At 47.0% G+C, this 21,226-nt stretch overlaps 2 protein-coding genes and 1 non-coding gene across 7 annotated transcripts in view; 1 reads left to right on the top strand and 2 right to left on the bottom strand.

Moving 5' to 3' along the window:
- Positions 1 to 573: 573 nt before the first annotated feature.
- The window catches only part of ABCC4 (ATP binding cassette subfamily C member 4), a 222,594-nt gene continuing 201,941 nt past the window's right edge, over positions 574 to 21,226 (top strand). The window contains exon 1 of one of the 5 annotated variants that reach the window (XM_057532602.1): positions 574 to 1,155. In XM_057532602.1, coding sequence (XP_057388585.1) covers positions 1,082 to 1,155 — 74 coding nt within the window. In that variant the 5' untranslated portion in view covers positions 574 to 1,081. Of the gene's footprint in view, positions 1,156 to 2,465; positions 2,495 to 17,931; positions 18,015 to 21,226 lie in introns of those variants that run through there. The other 4 variants (XM_007196842.3, XM_007196848.3, XM_007196844.3 and 1 more) reach the window with 4 other exon arrangements.
- LOC130705589 (PC4 and SFRS1-interacting protein-like) lies at positions 8,052 to 9,855 on the bottom strand. Its single transcript, XM_057532604.1, has one exon. The coding sequence runs from the start codon at positions 9,584 to 9,586 to the stop codon at positions 8,585 to 8,587; it is 1,002 nt and encodes a 333-aa protein (XP_057388587.1). The 5' UTR covers positions 9,587 to 9,855; the 3' UTR covers positions 8,052 to 8,584.
- TRNAK-CUU (transfer RNA lysine (anticodon CUU)) lies at positions 18,906 to 18,978 on the bottom strand. The gene has a single exon. It is a non-coding gene; the product is annotated as a tRNA-Lys (tRNA).

Consider the following 21,226-nt stretch of genomic DNA (forward strand, 5'->3'; position numbering starts at 1 on the left):
TGGTCAAGTTCTGTCTTTAAGCCTCATCTTTTTCATCTGTGAAATAGGGATAATAATGCCTTCTTAAATAGGGCATTGTTAGAGTTAAAAGTGAGATCAGGTCCCCAGAAATTCGAACAACCGTGTTTTGTAAACACATGTCACTGTTATTCCACTAGGATCTGAGCACATGACGAAAGAAATCATAAGGCAGTCTCTCTCTCCCCATATTCCCCGTTCCTCATCTAAGAGGGCAGCAAAAAGCTCACAGAGGTCCCTCGCACAGTGCAGCAACGTGAGATGCTAAAAGCCTGTCCCCAATGGCAACATGCAGTCATCTTCCAAAATCATTTGAGTTCTAACCCTCTGTTACTTTTCTTTAGCTCTTGCAGCTCTACGAACATAATCTGTGCTAAACCCTGCTGTTGTCCGTGGTCAAATGCTCGGCCGCAGGTCGGAGACCCTCCCCCAGGACCCTAGTTCGGTCAGGATGAGGGCAGGGGGCCCAGAGGGCAGACTGCTAACGCCTTCTGCCCGCTTTCTCCCGGCGTTTGGAAACCGCTGCCGAGGGGGCGTTTCTGAGCAGCAGGGGCGGGCAGATATGGCGCCTCCCCTCTCCACCTTCTGGGTGGGTGCCTGGGCTGGGAGCAAGAACTACGGCAGAGTTTGCAGCCAGGTGCCAGCACGTGGGCGCCTAGGCGCGGAGCCCGGTGTTCCCTGCGCTCGGCCTACCCGCCTCCATCCAAAGGCGCCGGCGGCCTTGCCTCACACCTTCGCCAGGCTTCCTACTGCGTCCACGCGGCCAACCTTTTGTGCCGCCGCCCCCGCACGCGGCCTGTAGCTCTAGGCTCCCAGGGATCCGGCAGCAGCGCGTTGCCGGCTTCCTCCAGGCGGCCCCGGGAGGCGGCGCGGCCTGGGAGGCGGGGACCCGGAGGGCCACAAGCGCTCCGCTCCCGGAAGCGAGTTGTTCTCTGGCTCCCGTGGCGCGGATCCGCGCGGCACCCTGAGGTCCAGCATCCCAGCCGACGCCTCCAGGAGCAGCGGGAGCGGCGCCCACGCCGGAGCAGCGCAACCCCGGCCAGCGCCCGTCCTGGCCTGCAAGATGCTGCCGGTGTACCCGGAGGTGAAGCCCAACCCGCTGCAGGACGCGAACCTCTGCTCGCGCGTGTTGTTCTGGTGAGCGCCCCGCCTGAGCCGTGACACCCCTTGCCGCCGCGGGCCGGCGCCTGGCGCCTTTCGGGGGCAGAGGGTTGCGGCGAGCAAGCGCTTTCCGCTGGCGCCCAGGCCGCTGGGCTTCTTGCTGCCGGTGGGGCCGCCCCGCACTAGCCGCCTGGTACCCGCCTGCGCGCGGCGGCGGGGCAGAGGGCCGGTGATAGGGACCTGGCGGCGGCGGCGCCGGGTGTCCCTGCCTTTCCGCTCGCCGCCCCGTCAGCTTCCAGTTGCCGGGAGCGGCGGGAGCAGGAGGCGGGGAGGCTGAGACCCGAGTCTGCCCGTGGGGGGTCGGCACTCAGCGGGAGGAGGGACTGGACCCTCCCCACCCCCGACTCCACCTCTGAACTGCACCCTTTTTTCTTTTTTTCGTGAGCAAGCAGCTTATGAACAGCTTCCTTTATGTAATTAGTGCCCTGGACCAGTCGCCGTCTTCCAGCAATGTCCCCACCCTTAACCATATTCCTTATATGTCTTATGTGACAGCAGCGCTCCAACTCCTCCGGGCTCCCTCTGTGTCTGTGACCCTGTCTCCCTCCCTCCCTCTCTCTCTCCGTGTGCGTCTCTCAGTGTCCTGGTACGTAGTTAAGGCAAATTTCTAGTGGATTAAAAAACACTCTTAATTTGTATTTAATGAACGGGGACACTATTCGAGAACACATTTTGCTTTTGCCTGGGACTCACAGCCACGACTGGAGTGTGCATTTGACCAGCCCTTTCCCTTTTGGGAATCTTTCCACTTCCACCTTTGAGGACCACTCTGGGGATGGGGTCCCTGAAGTCTGTGTGGTCTTATCCAGGTCTCTAGCCTTCAGAGAAGTGTTCTGTGGTCTTGGTGCAGGTGGTCTGCCCAGGAGTCCTATTGTCTTGAAACCACTGAAGAGTCCTTGAGTTGAGAGGAAACACCAATGAAAAACGGCTCAGAGAGAAGCTCTTAACTGAAGTTTTCCATCTAGTAGCTGGGACTACTAACTTCAACCTTTGGGCTTTAGTCACACTTGCTTGATTATTAGACCTTTTGTTTCAGGACCCTAACCCATTCATCTTTCTCGTATATTCTATTTCCTTTTTTTAATGGGACAGCCTAGGGGATCCCCCGGGGACGGGAGCTCCTATGCTTGTTTTGATGGTGGTGTATTCAGTTTGTGTAGGTACGTCTCTTGGCCATTTGGTGGCCTTTCAGGATCAAGAGGGGCCTAGAAGAAGAAATATGGGTGTGGTTACAGTAACTTCAGGCAGGGCAAGGAACTCTCCAAGCCCATTCTGTTGGTGGACTTTCAAAATGTATGCGAATGGAAATGGGAAGGTGAGGACTTCTCATTGATTTTGGTAGGCACCCATTTCCAGTTTTCCTGCTGGAGGGCAAGGACCTATATTATCTCTTATTTTACAGCTGAAGGCACCGAAGCAGAGAGTTTGAATAAGTTGTCTACCATCACACAGCTAGTAAGTGGTGGAGAGGGACCGTAAACTAGGCAGTCTGGCTTCTGAGCCTGTGTTCCCTGTGTATGTAACTGCAGTTCTGAGCTGCTTCTGTTGGTATACTGATTGGTAAACGCAAAGGCAATTGCAAACACTTCTTTGTTCTTCTCGGCAGGAGTTTCTCAAGGGAAGTTCTTAGCAGCTGTTGGAGGTCATGGTATGTGATACGTCTCTATAAACAAGCTAAAGGGCGACTGTTCTCGAAGTATGGTACTCAGCATCCTCATCACCTGGGCATTTGTTAGAAATGCAAATTCCCCTGCACTCATTCTAGGCCAGTTCTGTAAAGTTAGAAACTCTTGGGATGGGGTTTAAACAAGCACTCCAGGTGATTCTGATGGAAGCTTGATGCTGGCTACTGCTTTAAGTCACTTCTCCCATTGGCATTGTTACTTCAGTATTAACTTGTAAAAAGGGGTCCAGGACTTCCCTGGCGGTCCAGTGGTTAAGACCCCGCTTTTCCACAGCAAGGGGCACGGGTTTGATCCCTGGTCCAGGAACTAAGATCCCGTGTGCCACGCCAAAATAAGAAAGAAAGGGCGGTGGGGTCCAGACTTTGCGAAGTTAGTTGTTGACCATGATTGCCATCCTGTATTCAAAGTCTGAGGTACCTTAGTGATTTCCTTGTGTCCCCAACTTGGCTGTCACGGGAAAGCTGAAATGAGCCCAGCCAGGAAGTTCCGCCCAGAGAGAAGGCCCACCTTGTAGAGAAAAGTCAAGTTTTCATTTTCTCATTGGGTATGTGCTTCTTAAATTTCATCTGGGGTTTAGTGTTTCCACAGCACAGTTTGCACACATAGGATCTAAGGAGTCATACACTATGGCTTTGATAATTTTTGTGGGTTTTAGAGAAGAATATGTATTTTTCTATTTTTGTAAGAAATTTAGAACTATAGAGCAAGACGAAAAGAATAAGGATATGTTTCTATTAGCCAAGTACACTTGCTGATATTTTGGTTGTTTCTTGGTCTTTCCCCTAGAAATCTTTATGCACACCTTCGTGCCCACATTCATCTTTTCTATAAAAGGAAATAGTTTTGAATCCTGAACCCTTCTTAATTTTCTATGGTTAACATTTACTTATGGCATTAAATAAGCATGGTATTAAAACATGGTATTTAGTTGCAGTTTATGCAGTCTTTCACTTTTGTCTAGCACAGTTTATTGCTAATTATGAGGTGCTGTATATCCATGACCTTGTATTTTGGTGCGTCTTTCCTTTTTCTGTATTCTCAGAAGTAAAATAACCAGTGAAAGGCTACATTGTTTTCCATCAGGTTCGGGCCAATTTGCCCTCTTAATAGCTGTTTGTGAGCTCATTTCATTGTCAGCTTTGAGTACGTGAATTACATTTTTCTAGGTCTAAAGTTCAAAATAATATCAAACTCGTTTTTTTGTTTGTTTTGTTTTGTTTTGTTTGGCTGCGCCACAAGGCATGCGGGATCTTAGTTCCCCGACCAGCAATGGAACCCACGCCCCCTGCATTGGAAGCGCGGAGAGCTAACCACTGGACCGCCAGGGAAGTCCCCCAATATCAAGCAGTTTTAATTTGAATTTATTTTATTATTATTATTATTATTATTATTATTATTATTATTATTTTTGGCTGTGTTGGGTCTTCGTTTCTGTGCGAGGGCTTTCTCTAGTTGTGGCAAGCGGGGGCCACTCTTCATTGCGGAGCGCAGGGCTCTCACTATCGCGGCCTCTCTTGTTGCTCAGCACAGGCTCCGGATGCGCAGGCTCAGTAGCTGTGGCTCATGGGCCCAGTTGCTCCGCGGCATGTGGGATCTTCCCAGACCAGGGCTCGAACCCGTGTCCCCTGCATTGGCAGGCAGATTCTCAACCACTACGCCACCAGGGAAGCCCTGAATTTATTTGATTTGCAGAAATGGAACCTTTTTTTGGTGTCTATTGACCATTTATTATTATTTTTTTGAATTGTGTATTAATAGATATTTTCCTATGAGGTATTTATATTTTTGAAATAACTTTTAACAGTGCTTATAATTTTGCAGATTTTCATTTCTCTTAATTTAGCTTAGAGGTTTTAAATTATATATCATTAAGTATATCAAACTTTTCTTTTTGGTTTCTCCTGTTGCTTTGTGTAATACCTTTTCTAAATCCCAGCATCATCTAAATCTCTGTAAGCATTTTACTTTACTTCTTGTTTCATTTCTAACAATAAAGCCAGCTAGAATTTCTCTTAGTGTTAGATATAAGATAGGCCCCATTTTTTCTGAAACAGCCCATCTTCCTATCATGGTTTATTGAATAATTCTTGTTCATCCCCATTATTGGAAATAAGTGGCATAAATTATGAACCGTGTCCAGTCTGCTGAGACTCTTCCTGGTGGTGTTCCCACTGTCCTGCACAGCAGGCCTCTGGGGTGTGCTCTGTACTTCTCTCCCACCCTCGTCTCAGAGGCCAGCAGTTTGGGGGTTAGTGTGGGACCTGTCCCCAGAGATGAGGGTTGAGTAGGGTCTTTGGCCAGATGCACTTGGCCCATCAGGGAGTGGTTAAATTGTAGCTTCCCCGACGCTGACCACGTCTCAGTTGGTGAACTGTCACCTTGCAAAGGGAGTGCTGTTGTGGAAACTGCCACTGGTGTCCAGACAGACTCTCTGGAGACTCTTGTCAGAGAAGCTGATGACATGAGGGGGGATGTGAACTGGCTGAGTGCTGAGATGTTTAGAGAGGTTGGTCCTGTTAGGCCCTCAGTAAATACTGATCGTGAATGCACAGAAATGTGTAATTCCAAACTAGGATTCTTTGCACCGTTTTCATACTACTACTTGTTAGAATCTTGTTGTTCTTTGTCAACAGTCAGAAATCCAAATGTTGTAGATGCAGGCTGGGTGAGCTTTCCAGGGCTCTTTCTCTGACTTTGGTTTGTTCCCCTGTCTTAGGTGTTTAGTTTGATTAGTTTTGGCAATTTTATACAATAACTCCAGCACCATGGAAGATGAAGAACACCCTAAAGGTGTATTAAAATTTACTACTAATGGGACTTACCTGGTGGTGCCGTGGTTAAGAATCCACCTGCCATTGCAGGGGACAAGGTTCAATCCCTGGTCCGGGAAGATCCCACATGCCGTGGAGCAGCTAAGCCCGTGTGCCACAACTACTGAGCCTGCGCTCTAGAGCCCATGAGCCACAACTACTGAGCCCGTGTGCCACAACTACTGAAGCCTGCTCGCCTAGATCCCGTGCTCCGCAACAAGAGAAGCCCGTGCACCACAACGAAGAGTAGCCCCCCCTCGCCACAACTAGAGAAAGCCCTCACACAGCAACGAAGACCCAATGCAGCCAAAAATAAATAAATAAATAATAAAAATTTACTACTAAGCCCTTACAGTGAAATACACGTGTAACAAGTTTAAGTTTACTTCCTGTAGTGTATTCCTGATTTTTGGGGTCTTTATAGTCCTCACCTGCTCAGCCTGAGAGGTGTCAGCTAGTGTCCACTCAGATGTGTCACGTGGATAATTTGCCTTTCTCAGTCTTCCAGGGGTCCCCCAATGTGCTGACTCCCTTCCCTTTGTTGATCTGAAACAGACTGTCAGATATTTCTCCAGCAAAGATGGGTTTATTTGGGATCAGCAGAGAGTTGCAATTCAGGGTCTGCAGCCATGGCGAGCCATGTGTACGTCTCCAAAGGGCAGGGGAGGGGGAACTCTCATAGAGGGGAGAAGAGAGTTGCGAGGGCTGTTGTCGTAAGCAGAGTCCATGGCTTTTCTTTCTCTTTTTTTTAAAAAATAAATTTATTTATTTATTTATTTTGGCTGCGTTGGGTCTTTGTTGCTGTGCACGGGCTTTCTCTAGTTGCGGCGAGCGTGGGCTTCTCATTGCGGTGGCTTCCCTCGTTGCGGAGCACGGGCTCTAGGCACGCGGGCTTCAGTGGTTGCAGCATGCGGGCTCAGTAGTTGCGGCTCGCAGGCTCTAGAGCGCAGGTTCAGTAGTTGTGGCACACGGGCTTAATTGCTCCACGGCATGTGGGATCTTCCCGGACCAGGGCTCGAACCCGTGTCCCCTGTGTTGGCAGGCGGATTCTTAACCACTGTGCCACTAGGAAACCCCATGGGTTTTCATTGGCTGAGTCCTTGGCAGGAAAGAAGAGTCTGTCTGCTTGCCTTTGGGCTCTGATATTTTTGCAGGTGTGAGAGCTCCCCCTCCTGGTCTCCCAACTATTTAATTGAGGTTTCTGTTGGTTAATTTTTTTACCCTTCCCTGTCTGTCTCCCAGGCTATGTCTGCTATGTGGGGTGTGGAACACCTTCATCCTAAATCTTGCCTGTAACTTTTTGATGGATCCAGGGAACCCTGTCCCTCTTACCATGAGGCTTTTCCATGGGTTTCCTCTTTGTGTAAGATAAGCCCTTGTAAGTGTTTTCTGTGTTTCTGTGTCCACCACGGATAAAATAAAGGTGAATACCTGTAATGCAGTGGGAAGGTCTGAACTTAGGTGTGGATGGACTCAGGTCTCATCTTCGGCCCTGCAATTCTATGTAGCTACATGCAAGTGAATCTCAGCCTCCCCTGGCTTAAAATCGGGAGGCTGGAGATAATCTTAATTCAACTGACCCAGTCCAGAGTTATGGCCTCAGGTTGTTGGGGCCAGGGGATGCCTGAAGACAGGAAGGTAACTTTTAGGTCCGTTCAAAGATTATTCCTTTTAAGATCTCTTTATGTTAGGTAAATACCTAGGGATAACTGAAAATGGCAGGGGGTAAACTGAATCCTTTCTTCAGATGTTAACTCATGTTTTCCCATTTTCAGCAGTATTTTCTGATGTGCTGTTAAAAATGCAGATGCAGGGCTCTTTCCCTCCCTGCCTCAAGGTATTCTGATGCTGGTAGGTGTGGAAGGGACCTGCATTTTAAGTTTATTCACAGCACTTGCATGCAATTAGTCGTCAGAGATGGAAACATTTAGATAACAATACACATAACCACTAACACCTATTGAATGCTTCCTCTGGGCTCAGAATCTTGCTCAATTGTTTTTACTTTTTTAAACATTTTATTTATTTATTTTTGGCTGCATTGGGTCTTGTTGCTGCCCGCTGGCTTTCTCTAGTTGTGGCCAGCGGGGACTGCTCTTCCTTGCAGTGCATGGGCTTCTCATTGCGGTGGCTTCTCTTATTGCAGAGCCCGGGCTCTAGGCACATGAGCTTCAGTAGCTGTGGCGCAGGCTCAGTAGTTGTGGTGCACAGGCTTAGTTGCTCCGTGGCATGTGGCATCTTCCCGGACCAGGGATCGAACCTGCGTCCCCTGCATTGGCGAGCGGATTCTGAACCACTGCGCCACCAGGGAAGTCCCTGTTTTTATTTTTTATTTATTTATTTAAAAAAAACTTTATTTTAAAATTTTGGTTACAGTTTCATTTTTGTTTTCTTAACAAGTCTACTGTTTAATCTCTCAGGATTAAAAAACAATTATTAATCTTCTAAAGAACTGAACAACAAAGGAATGTCAAGGGAAGGGCACAACTGCCCCATTCTCTGGGGGTATAGTAGCTACTCCAGTTTAACACCTAGCTTCAAAACAAAATGAATTTTTATATTTTTAAATGAAATAATGTACAACCACCATCTTCATCTGAGCTTATTATAACTTTCAAACACAAAGCTTCATTTTAAGCTTGGTAAAAATCTTTTAACAGGAATGATGGCTGACCTTAATATGTAGTGTGTATCTTACAGGAAATGTTTTTTAACAGTCATAACACAGTAATAATGCCATTAATGAAGTCCTCAATTTAGAATCTGGAACATTCTTCCATCAAGGGGGGGGAGGGGGAAATTCAGTCCAATGAGTCTGTCTCAATATCTTCATCTCTTGTTTGCTCCACTTGTATTCTCTTTTCAGTAACTGGATTAATGCTTTGAGCCCAAAATGAGATATATTTTTTATTACTGTAGATTACATGTTGTTTGGTGCTCAGTTTCCATTTGTTCCTCTTGCTTGCGTTTTCTATCTGCTGCTTCTTTCTCATGTTGGCCTTTCAGCATATTCCTTCTATGAGCAGTCTGAAAGTTTCTTCCACCTTTTCTCTTCTTTTCACCTTCTTGATCATCTCCTTCCTCTTCAGAATCAGAGGTTGATGTAAGCCCTGTTTTAGCTAAATTTTTCCTTTTTGATTCAACTTCTTTTTTCCCCTCTTTTTTATCTGGCTCTTTTCTTGGCTTATCTTCTCCCTTCTGGCCCTCTTCATCCTTTTTAAGCTGCTTTTTAGGTTGTTTTTCCTCTTGCCCTTTTTTCTTACTTTTGTCTTCTTCAGTTACCATGTCACTCTCTGAAGGACAGGGCTGTTTTACCATTTTGGGTCTGCCTCTTGGTTTTGGAATCTTGACTTCTGTAGCTGCAGGTCGTCCTCTTTTAGGACTCACGTTTAGATTAACAGATGCTGTTGCTGTAGTCACTACTTCTGCCTCCTCGGTTTCTACTTGTTTTTCTGCCTTTCTCTTTCTCCCTCTTCTGGCAGCTTTTGGAGTGGTTATGTCAACTGCTTTAGTCACATCCTCGTTGCTGGCTTTTTCTTCATGGTCAATATCTTCCTTTGAAACACTAGTTTCTTTTTCTTCAACTTCAACATCAGATGACGCATTTGATTGTTTAGTTGATGCCTGTTGACTTGAAAATTTCACTTTCGGATTGTTATCTATCTCCCATAAACCTTCATTAAAGCCTTTTCGTTTATTTGGTTTGCCGTACTTTTCCTTATTTTCTGAGTAAGGAAATATGTCCTTTGGGCCTAAAAAAGCAGTCTCATGAGTTCCAAAAAAGAAAATGGGTAGTTTGTTTGTGGGTGGTTTTACAGCTCCATCAGGAACTTCATCTACTCGAGCTGGCCAATGAGGATAACCTTTCATCTTGGCGAAGATGAGGTCCCCAGGTTTGAAATCGCGAGTCATGTTTCGGGGGCGAGGCCGGGGGTCCGAGCACAGGGAGGAGGTGTGGCGGTGCGGACTGCGAGGGGATGCGGGAGGGCGGACGGCAGCCGAGGCTCCCGCGGCGGCGGGAGGGGGAGGATGCCTCGGGGTGTCCCGACGCGCCTGCCGGGGCCGCGGGCGCTGAGGCTGCGGTGGCGGGCCGGCCGCCTCTGCCCGCGTCCACGCAAGCCACCTGCGCCACCAGCTGCCGCAGAGGCGTCTCAACGGCTCTGAATAGCAACCGCCGCCGCCGCTGCGCTGCTCCCGCGCGGCTCCCGCTCGGCGCCCGCCCGCTAGCACTGGGACGGGACCAACTGCTCCTGTTTTTATTTTTAATGTCTCATTTAACCCTCAGACATTCCTATGAGTCAGTGAGGCAAGCATCCTATGAATGAGGAAATCCAGGTCCAGAGAGGAGCCTCATAGCTGGGAGGTCTGAAGGCCCCGGCTGGGACTCCACCCACATCCTCGGCACACCCGGGAGGCTGGCAGTGCTCAGTGTCCTGTCTGCCTGGCTTTAGCTCCCACAGGTTGGGTGAATAACGAATGAATATGCTGACAGTTAAAACTCATGTTAGTGACTGAATATGCTCTTTACATAGGCATGCATCTGGAGCATGTTTTCCTACGTTCTGTTTGTTGTGCTGCTGCCCGAATTGCTGAGTGGGTTGTTGGCATCCTTATTCCTGCAGTTCTGAAGGCATCAACCTGTCAGTTCCCCTTGACTTCTTCAGCCTCATCTGCTGACATCAGATCCTGTTGATTCAACTTTAGACATGCCTTTGGAGTCATTCATTCATTCAGCAGCTGTTTCCTGAGTGTGGATGTGTGGGATTCACAGGAAAGGGGGCCACAAAGATGCCACCCTCCTGGAACTTGTGTGCCTCCCCGCCCCTGTTCCGTCCTCACCTAACAGTCTTGGCTTCATGTCCTCCCAATGGGTCTTCCTGCTACCGTTCTTTCCCCTAAAACAAATCCATGCCATCCCCCTGCTTAAAAATCTCTGCTTCCTTCTGCTCTCAAGAGTAATTCTTTAGCATGGCCTTCAAGGATCCTTCAGAATCTCCTTTCTGAGCCTCATCTTTCATCATTTCTCACACAGCTGGACTTGTCTGATGAGTTGAGGCCGATCTTACAGCTATCCTGCCTTTGCAGGGCCGTCAGAGCCAGGCCTGGGGTCCTGCCTGGTGAAAGGCAGCTGCCACTGAGGGAGCCGTTGCGTTACCGGGGCTGTGGGAATAAATGCGGGATAGCAGGCCGATGCCCATGTTGTTTTCCCAGCACCATTGCCAGAGGCTCATTTATACAACACTGAGCCCTCATCCAGGTCGGGTACAGTGGAGCAGTGCCCCATCTGAAGCCAGATTGCCGGGGTATAGATCTGACCTCTGCAACTTACCTGACCATCATACGCACCTCGCAGGGTTGTGGAGAGCATTAAATGAACCAAACACTGGTGAAACATTTAGAACAGTGTCTGGCAGATAGTAAGCAGTAAATAAATATTAAAAGATAGCCATGGTACCTTCTTGTAGCAGTTGTAAGCTAACGTATTCGTTTGTAAATTGACACGGTCTATTTCCCAGATGGGTGTGTGCTGCAGGAGCAGTATGAATGAGGTGTGCACCGATTGATGCAGGGTTTTGAGGAGGGGTTGGACGGAGGAGGAGGGGACGCATCCCAGGCAGGAGACGGGCGCACGCAGGACGCAGAATTCTGTAGAAGGTAGTATGTCCTGAGAATAGAAAGACGTGTGTGGGTGCCCCTCTCTCCCGTCTGTTGGTGTTTGCAGTTCCTCAAGGTCACACTCCTCCCCTATGTCATCCCTGCCGACTCTCAGACTTCTCTCATCCTTTCCCCTAGTCGTGTGCTCCTGATGCACATCTGTAGCCCGGCTGTGGTTTCTGACTTAGCTCCTTGTTCCATTTCCTGGTTTCATGGCCACTTCTGTGCTGACTTCTTCGTGTGGCTAGTCCCTGCCTGGTCTTTTCCCGAAACCAGCTCCTGTCTGCCCTCCTTCCAACGTTATGAGATCAGAGGCTTGGAAGGGAGAGAGCTTCTAATCCATACTGAATACAGGAATCTCCTCCAGACATTGTGCAATGGGGAAATTTACTGCTCTTATGTCTTCATATTAAAATGCCAGAGTATGGTCTATTGAGCCAGTTTTCTTTCTGACCAATTTATACTCATCTGTGTCTCCTTTTATATTTTTTGGTCAACACAGGAATTTGACTCCCCATCTTCATATGGGGGCCTTCTGGTATTCAGAGATGGGCTTTACGGACCCATTAAATCTTTTCAGAGAACTGTCTCCAGTTTCCATGCTGCCTTTTTAAGTGGCAGGGTTTTCAGGCCCTCTTCCATCTGGTTGAACTGAATGCTCTTTAGTAAGGTTTCTTTTTCAAATAAATTTATTTATTTATTTATCTATCTTTGGTTGCATTGGGTCTTCGTTGCTGCGCGTGGACTTTCTCTGGTTGCAGCGAGCGGGGGCTACTCTTTGTTGTGGTGCGTGGGCTTCTCATTGTGGTGGCTTCTCTTGTCGTGGAGCATGGACTCTAAGTGTGCAGGCTTCACTAGTTGTGGCACATGGGCTCAGTAGTTGCGACTCACGGGTTCCAGAGCGCAGGCTCAGTAGTTGTGGTGCATGAGCTTAGTTGCTCCACCACATGTGGGATCTTCCCGGACCAGGGCTCGAACCCGTGTCCCCTGCATTGGCAGGTGGATTCTTAACCACTGTGCCACCAGGGAAGCCCCTGAATGCTCTTTAGTTTATCAGTGTCTTTATTCTCATGTGGCATCTGGAACTGGACAGATTTGATCTGATCAGAGGTAGTGTTTTAACTAATTACTTAGACAATTTAACAAATAATTTGTGTGCTTGACGTGCTCCAGGTTATGTTCCTAGACCACGTGTTGGCACACTGTGACCCACAGGTCAAATCCAGCCTACTATCTGCTTTCGTAAATGAAGTTTTATTGAAACACAGCCATGCTCATTCATGAGCATGAATGTTGCAACAGATGCGAAGTTGCAACAGAGACTGTGACCTGCAAAGCCTAAAATGTTTATGATGTAGCTCTTTACAGAAAATGTTTGCTGCCCTGTTCTAGATGTTTGGGATATAGTAGTGAGCAAAAGAGGTAACAGTCCCTGCCTTCACGTAACTTAAGCTCTAGAAAAGGTGAATAAGTAACATATAGTATGTTAGATGGTTATGAGTGCTGAGAAGAGAATAATAAGATGGGGAAAGGGATCAGGAGTGTGTGTGGGGAAGGGAGGTGACAGTTTCAGGGGGGCCAGGGGGAGCTTCACAGAGAAGACAACACACCCCAGAGATGACCTGGAGAGGAGGTGATGGAGTGAGTTGTGCACATTCAGGGGGAAGGACAAGTGTAAGGCAAGAGACGATGGGGACTCCGTTGGCCGTTGGAGGACTTGGGCTTCACTCTGAGTGGATGGAGTCTACTGAAAAGTTTTGAGAAGAGGTGTGACATGATTTGCTCAGGATTTAGTAAGATCACCCTGGCAGCTGTACGGGAAGTCGACTAAAGAAAGTTATGGGCAGAAATGGGGAGACTGGCAGGAGATTTGACAGTAGTTCAGGCCAGAGATGATAGTGGCTTTGACCAGGATGGAAGGAGTGGCAGTGGTGAGTAGTAGCTGGGTTCAGGGAAGAGCTTATTTAAAGGTGGAGCTGTGGGAGAGGGGGTTGGCTTTGATGGTGGAACTTGAGAGGAAGTGACTTGCAAGGTTACCTCTGGATTTGGCCTGAGCCCCTGTAAGGGTGGAGTCACCATTAAATGAAATGCTGAAACCTGCAAGAGGAATGGGTTGGAGAAGACCAGGAGTTTGGTCTTGACCGAGTTAAGTTTGAGATGTCTGGTACACGTGGGAGAGGTTGAGCAGGTCATGAGTCAAGGGCTCAGAGAAGAAGTCTGAGCTGGAGATAAAACTTGGGCGTCATCAGCAACGCATACAGTTGAGATGTATTGGACCCATGGTCAACTGACTTCACAGTTCATTCCCATACAAACTTCTATTTTATCTGGTTTTAAGTTCATTTATTTTGTTGATGTCAAAGTTCAGCGTCTCATTGTTGCCTGTAGAAAGTGCTTTGAAAACTTTTGTTGTCTTTACTTGAGAAAGGACAGGTCCTGGGACTGTCCTCCAGGTTGTGGCCAATCTGCTAATGAACATCGTGGGCAGTGGGTGAACTTGACACAGGTATCAGGAGAGGTCGGGAGTTCAGAGGTCTCTTATCTACTGGGTAGTTGTTCTGAAACCCTACAAAGAGGACTTGAGGTTAGTTTGACATGATTTCCTCTTAATGATTGCAGGCTGGCTCTTGGTGCTGCCTTTCCTAAATATACTTGGAAATTACCTTCTTCAAACAATTGTTGGCATGTATTATCTGTTAAACTTGCTAGCTCTGTTTTATCTTAAGTTCCTGCTATTGATTGTACAGCAGTTTCTCAGCCCTCAGTATGATTGAATCACCTGGGCAGCCCTAAAATTTGAATGCCTGGTCCCTCCGGTTAGGCCAATTTGAATCATCATCTCAGGGCATGGAACCCAGGTATCAATATTTTTAAAAGGTTCCCTACAAATTTCTGATGGACAATGAAGACCAAGAGCCCCTGATTAAAAACAGTTTCCAAAGGTCAGACATTTTTCTGTGCAAAATTTTCGTTTTTGTGGCTGGGGGTTCTGGTCTGCCCTCACCTGCGCCCCCTTTTCTAAGTTCCTCTCAAAGCGGGAGAACAACTGGCTTGTTCATCCCTGTGGGGACTCAGCAAGGTGTTGTGGAGGAAGGGAGCTTCCTATGTGTGGGGATCTTAGATATACTTGGTCCTTGGGTCCTTGTAGTAAACCCTTGTTGAACCTGGTTTTGTCCTCATTTTACCAAAGCAGGACAATTGAGGAGCTCAGAGTTGAGTCAGGACGACAAATTCCAGAGAATGAGCTATGGCATCTATGTCGCTGTGTTTATTTCCTCACCCTGGGCAGACAAGAATGCCTGGATTGATTGAGCCTACAAGGGTAATTGAGTGGAAATCTCACACTTGTCAACAAAAAGCTCGTGAGCATAAAATTGCTCACCCAATAAATTGCTTTTATTTGCAGACCCTTATTGGTGTGTTTTGTTGGTCAGGATGTGACTGAGATTATGTGATAAACCCAGCTGGCTACTTCTTTTAACTTCTATTGAAGGGATTCTTCATCTAGGCAGTGTGCACTCTTTTCTCTCTCTGTAAATATAGAAAGGTGTCTGTCCTGTTTTTTTTGGCTGTGTTGGGTCGTTGCTGCGCGCGGGCTTTCTCTAGCTGCGGCGAGCGGGGGCTGCTCTTCGTTGTGGTGCGCGGGCTTCTCATTGTCGTGGGTTCTCTTGTTGCAGAGCACGGGCTCTAGGCGTGTGGGCTTCAATAGTTGTGGCACGTGGGCTCAGTAGTTGTGGCTCGCGGGCTCTAGAGCGCAGGCTCAGTAGTTGTGGCACACGGGCTTAGCTGCTCCGCGGCATGTGGGATCTTCCCCGGGCCCGGGTTCGAACCCGTGTCCCCTGCATTGGCAGGCAGATTCTTAACCACTGCACCACCAGGGAAGTCCTATCATGTCTTTTTATTGCTTTAAATGATCAAGTGTTATTTAAGTCTTTTATTCATTTGTGACTTAAAAAAGAAAAAAACTATATTGTTAGCTCTTCAAGGGCAGAAACTAGTGTCTTTGGCATCTCTCAGTGCCTAGCTGAGCATCTTGCCCTTAATAGGTTTATTCAGTGATTGTAAATTACTTTAGTCTTAATCTGAGTTTTTCTAACTTGGAGTTGCTGACACCTCCGTCTTAGATCGGAGCAAGCTGAGTATAAGGAGAGAGCATCAGACTGGAGCCAGGGGTCCTAGTCTGGGATCTTACTAGCTGTGTGACCTTAGGCAAAACACTTAACCACTCTGGGCTTTGGTACCCTCTTCTAGAAGCTGGCAAAATTAAACCTACTCACAATGTGTTCTAAAAATTAGATTTTAGATTTAGTACAATGAACGAATAAAGTTCCATATACTTATTTTTCTCCGCCACTTCCAATCAAGCAGGGCAAGGCAGCAGGGAAGTAATGTGGGAAGTAGTGCAGTGTATAATATCCATCTCTGATGAATGGAGAAGTGACCCGTTAGTAACTGTCCCACAGAAATTAAGATATATGAAAAAAAGCTACAAAGGGGAATGTAATTTATACTCAGAACTGGGCTGCTGTCTGTCGAAGCATTTTGAAAATTATAAGGTGGTGTTGCTACATCTGCCAGAAGTCTTCTGGAAAGCAATTTCTCAGCAGAGCAATGTAGCCGAGACTGCCCAAGTCAACTTCTGGCAGCTTCCCTCTTTCATAAACAGCGCCAAGGCCTTGATCTTGGACTTCTAGCTGGCAAAGCTGTGAGAGAATAAATTTCTCTTGTCTAAGTCACCCTGCGTGTGGTACTTTGTTAGCCTGAGCACATGAGCAACTCCCGTTTCCCACGGAGGGCTTGGTTGGAGTTAGTGCCACTGGTCATTGATCAGAGCTGCTTTGTATTGTGGTAGTTTGTCCCGTTAGACTGGACTCACCAAGGATTCTGACCCCACAAGCCTTACCCTCTACTCCATCTGCTTATTATAGACCTGCCCTCACATATTTTTTTGAGTTGAATTCAGGTATAATTCCTAAGTCTTCAAACATACATGTAGCCAATCTTCATAAACCCTTTGAGTGCTGTACTTGGGAGGGGAGAGTGCATTCTGTCCCTGGGCAGGCAGGCTGGGCATTGCAAGTATAATTTATTGCTCTAGAAATTAGATTACTCATTGTTGCTGTTAGTTCCCCCAGCACGAGGTGGGGACATCTTTGGCATAAGGCTGTCTATCCAGTGTAAGCTCTTCTGTTCTTTTGGGCTATGAGGTAACTCAGACTCATGCTCTAAACTTCCTCTTTTTCATCTACATGAAAGTTTACCAAATTATTTTTTGCTTTTGGGAAAACCCCATACAAGTCCGTAGTGTATCTGATATTAATAGTCGAAAAAAGATGGCTCTATTGTTCTCAGGCAAACTCAAAATCCTTTCTTCTCCCCCCTTAGAATATGATGTAGTCCTAGTTTTTCCTTCAACAAATATTTTAAAGAGAAGAGTAGTCCCTTTGAGTAAGCCAAATTAGGATTCCTCTTCTCCCTCCCTCCTCCCTCCCTTCCTCTCTTGAGTGGATTTTGGTCATCTCTGCTAGGAGCTGCTCAGAAAGTAAAGTCTTTTGAAGGGAAATTCCAGACGCTTCATGGGGAGGGATTCCTATAAGGGGGAGACACATTTTCTAAGAAACCCTTCCAGGAAGGATGAGGTGCAGCAGGAAGGAATCCCACAGGCAGCCAACTCACAAGCAGAAAGGGAATTAGCTGCCTTTGATTTCTGGGAACTGGCCTTTTTATTTAGGGCAGAGCAAAGTGAGTAAGGAGCAGCTACCGCTGAATGCGAGTTGTGCAGAAGGTGGTATATGGGGTGGGGGAGGGTTGTGTTGGAGAGACTGAACTCAGCCTGCAAACTGCAGATGAACCCGATGCCGGCTGAGCCGTGCTGACTCCGGGTCATCTCAGGCTGACTCTCTGGGAAAGTCTGATTACCCTGAGAAGCTGGTGACAGGCGAACCCCTGGCCCAGGCAGGTTGAAGAAAACGCCGCGCGGGGTCACGCAGACAGAGCCGCTGTGGTTTAAAGCCACTGTGCGGTTTCCTCCCTCTCACATGTTTAGGCTGCGTTCCTGGCAAGGATTTCAAGGCCCTAAGAGGTGCACATGAGCGCCGCTGCAGCGCCCGGTGCGTGGAAGGACCCACGGCGCCGAGCGTGGTGGGGAAGGTGGACCTGAGTGAGGCCGCCCTGAGTCCTGCCTTCCGGGGGCAGGAAGCACGCAGCGCCGCCGCTGGCCTGAGGTCTCACTCCACGCTTCCTGCCGCCTCTGGGCTCCCTCCCTCGTGCCTCTTTCTGCCTCCTGGTCCTGCCTTCTCCGCTGTTCTCGGCTTTACTTTTCTCTCTGCTCCCCTCCCCTCCGTCCTCAGAAAGTTGGCCCCGTCTACTGAGTTCCACAGAAAACCATGTGCAGTGACGCTGGGTGATCTTTGAAGGCGGGGACTGAGGGTTACCAGGGGACCTCGCGCCGCCCGCCTCCATCCGCCTCTCAGCTGCCCTCGCTCTCCGCTCTCCAAAGCAAGAGGCGCATCCTCTGCGCAGCCGCGCTGAGCGCTCCAGGACCCGCCGGGGCTCTGCGGAATACTTCCCGACCTTAAGCAAATTCCCGTAATGCCAGGTGCAGTGCTACCGCAACCATGGCTAACGTTTGTAAAAGCCCGGCCAAGGGCAGCCGCGTTCCTTGCCTCCAGCTGAGGAAACTCAGGTGCGGAGAGGTCAAACAGTTTTGTGCCCAAAGCAACACAACTTTGTAAATGGGGAGGGGGTGGTATTGTCACAGCTTCAGATGTTGCAAGTCCGGTGCCAGAGGTCCTTGGAAGGCAGAGAAGGAGGAAGACTTACACTGAGCTTGAGGAGCTGGTGGGATCTCAGAATAGAACCAAGTGGTGCTGGTAAAACTACATTTTACCTTAGTTTGTGCAGAAATTCTCTTTTTTTAAATCCCTTAAGAAGTGCACCTCCAAAAGCATATCGCACTACAAATGATGGTTTCTTTGCTAGGTTTAGCAATCTGGTGTTTATGTCCAAGTCCAGTCTTTATTTCTTTTTTTTTTTTTTAATTTTTATTTATTTATTTATTTTTTTAAAAAAATTATTTATTTATTTATTTATGGCTGTGTTGGGTCTTAGTTTCTGTGCTAGGACTTTCTCTAGTTGTGGCAAGTGGGGGCCACTCTTCATCGCGGTGCGCGGGCCTCTCACTATCGCGGCCTCTCTTGTTGCGGAGCACAGGCTCCAGACGCGCAGGCTCAGTAATTGTGGCTCACGGGCCCAGTTGCTCCGCGGCATGTGGGATCTTCCCAGACCAGGGCTCGAACCCGTGTCCCCTGCAGTGGCAGGCAGATTCTCAACCACTGCGCCACCAGGGAAGCCCCCAGTCTTTATTTCTGAAGTGTCCCCTGATTCTCGATTGACTTTAGCATTTGGCTTGACTGTAGACAAAAGGGTTTGTATTCTTTATATCCTGGTCTTCTGACAGGCCAGGATCCTAGTGTTGTTGCGCTTGCATTTTTTATTTTGTTTTTGTTTTAAATTTTGTTTATTTATTTATTTTATTTATTTTTTTGTCTGGGTGACGCAGCTTCTGGGATCTTAGTTCCCTGACCAGGGATTGAACCCAGGCCCTCTGCAGTAAGAGTGCAGAGTCCTAACCACTGGACCGCCAGGGAATTCCTGCATCTTTTTATTTTGAAAGGAAATGATTTGGTGTAGCAGCCTCCCTCCTGCTCTTCCCCCCAAAAATGGGGAAAAAAATACCTTGATTTGATATGAAATCAGATTAATAGTAAAAATTTTCATTGCCTGAGGTTGTAGAGCTGTTCTAAGTATTTTTTTGAATTTTATTTATTTTATACAGCGGATTATTATTAGTTACCTAGTTTATACATAATAGTGTATGTATGTCAATCCTAACCTCCCAATTCATCCTACCACCCCCCTGCCCCACCCCACTTTCCCTTCTTGGTGTCCATACATTTGTTCTCTACATCTGTGTCTCTAGTTCTGCCTTGCAAACCGGTTCATCTGTACCATTTTTCTAGATTCCACATATATGCGTTAATATACGATATTTGTTTTTCTCTTTCTGACTTACTTCACTCTATGTGACAGACTCTAGATCCATCCACGTCTCTACAAGTGACCCAATTTCATTCTTTATTTATGGCTGAGTAATATTCCATTGTTTATATGTACTACAACTTCTTTATCCATTCATCTGTCGATGGGCATTTAGCTTGCTTGCATGACCTGGCTATTGTAAACAGTGCTGCAGTGAACATTGGGGTGCATGTGTCTTTTTGAATTGTGGTTTTCTCTGGGTATATGCCCAGTAGTGGGATTGCTGGGTCATATGGTAATTCTATTTTTAGTTTTTTAAGGAACCTCCATACTGTTCTGCATAGTGGCTGTATCTATTTACATTCCCACCAACAGTGCAAGAAGGTTCCCTTTTCTCCACACCCTCTCCAGCATTTGTTGTTTGTAGGTTTTCTGATGATGGCCATTCTGACTGGTGTGAGGTAATACCTAATTCTAGTTTTAATTTGCATTTCTCTAATAATTAGAGATGTTGAGTAGCTTTTCATGTGCCTCTTGGCCATCTGTATGTCTTCTTTGGAGAAATGTCTATTTAGGTCATCTGCCCATTTTTGGATTGGGTTGTTTTTTTTTTTTTAATATTGAGCTGCATGAGCTGTTTATATATTTTGGAGATTAATCCTTTGTCTGATGATTCGTTTGCAAATATTTTCTCCCATTCTGAGGGTTGTCTTTTCATCTTGTTTATAGTTTCTTGCTGTGCAAAAGCCTTTAAGTTTCATTAGGTCCCATTTATTTATTTTTGTTTTTATTTCCATTACTCTACGAGGTGGGTCAAAAAAGATCTTGCTGTGATTTAGGTCAAAGGACGTTCTTCCTATGTTTCCCTCTAAGAGTTTTATAGTGTCTGGTCTTACATTTAGGTCTTTAATCCATTTTGAGTTTATTTTTGTGTATGGTGTTAGGGAGTGTTCTCATTTCATTCTTTTTTCTTCTTTTTTACAATTTTATTATTTTATTTTATTATTTATTTTTTGGCTGCGTTAGGTCTTCATTGTGGTGTGTGGGCTTCTCACTGCAGTGGCTTCTCTTGTTGCGGAGCATGGGCTCTAGGCGTGCGGGCTTCAGTAGTTGTGGCTCGCGGGCTCTAGAGCGCAGGCTCAGTAGTTGTGGTACACGGGCTTAGTTGCTCCGCGGCATGTGGGATCTTCCCGGACCAGGGCTCGAACCCGTGTCCCCTGCATTGGCAGGCGGATTCTCAACCACTGCACCACTAGGGAAGTCCTAATTTCATTCTTTTACATGTAGCTGTCCAGTTTTCCCAGCACCACTTGTTGAAGAGACTGTCTTTTCTCCATTGTATAGCCTTGCCTCCTTTGTCATGGATTAGTTGACCATAGGTGGGTGGGTTTATCTCTGGGCTTTCTATCTTGTTCCATTGATCTATGTTTCTGTTTTTGTGCCGGTACCATGTTGTTTTGATTACTGTAGCTTTGTAGTATAGACTGAAGTCAGGGAGTCTGATTCCTCCAGCTCCGTTTCTTTCCCTGAAGACCGCTTTGGCTATTCAGGGTCTTTTGTGTCTCCGTACAAATTTTAAGATTTTTTGTTCTAGTTCTGTAAAAAATGCCATTGTTAATTTGATATGGATTGCATTGAATCTGTATATTGCTTTGGGTAGTAGAGTCATTTTCACAATGGTGATTCTTCCAATTCAAGAACATGATATATCTCTCCATCTGTTGGTATCATCTTTAATTTCTTTCATCAGTGTCTTATAGTTTTCTGCATACAGGTCTTTTGTCTCCCTAGGTAGGTTTATGCCTAGGTATTTTATTCTTTTTGTTGCAGTGGTAAATGGGAGTGTTTCCTTCTTTT

This window comes from Balaenoptera acutorostrata, chromosome 18 (assembly GCF_949987535.1).
Source record: "Balaenoptera acutorostrata chromosome 18, mBalAcu1.1, whole genome shotgun sequence".
Classification (NCBI taxonomy): Eukaryota; Metazoa; Chordata; class Mammalia; order Artiodactyla; family Balaenopteridae; genus Balaenoptera; species Balaenoptera acutorostrata.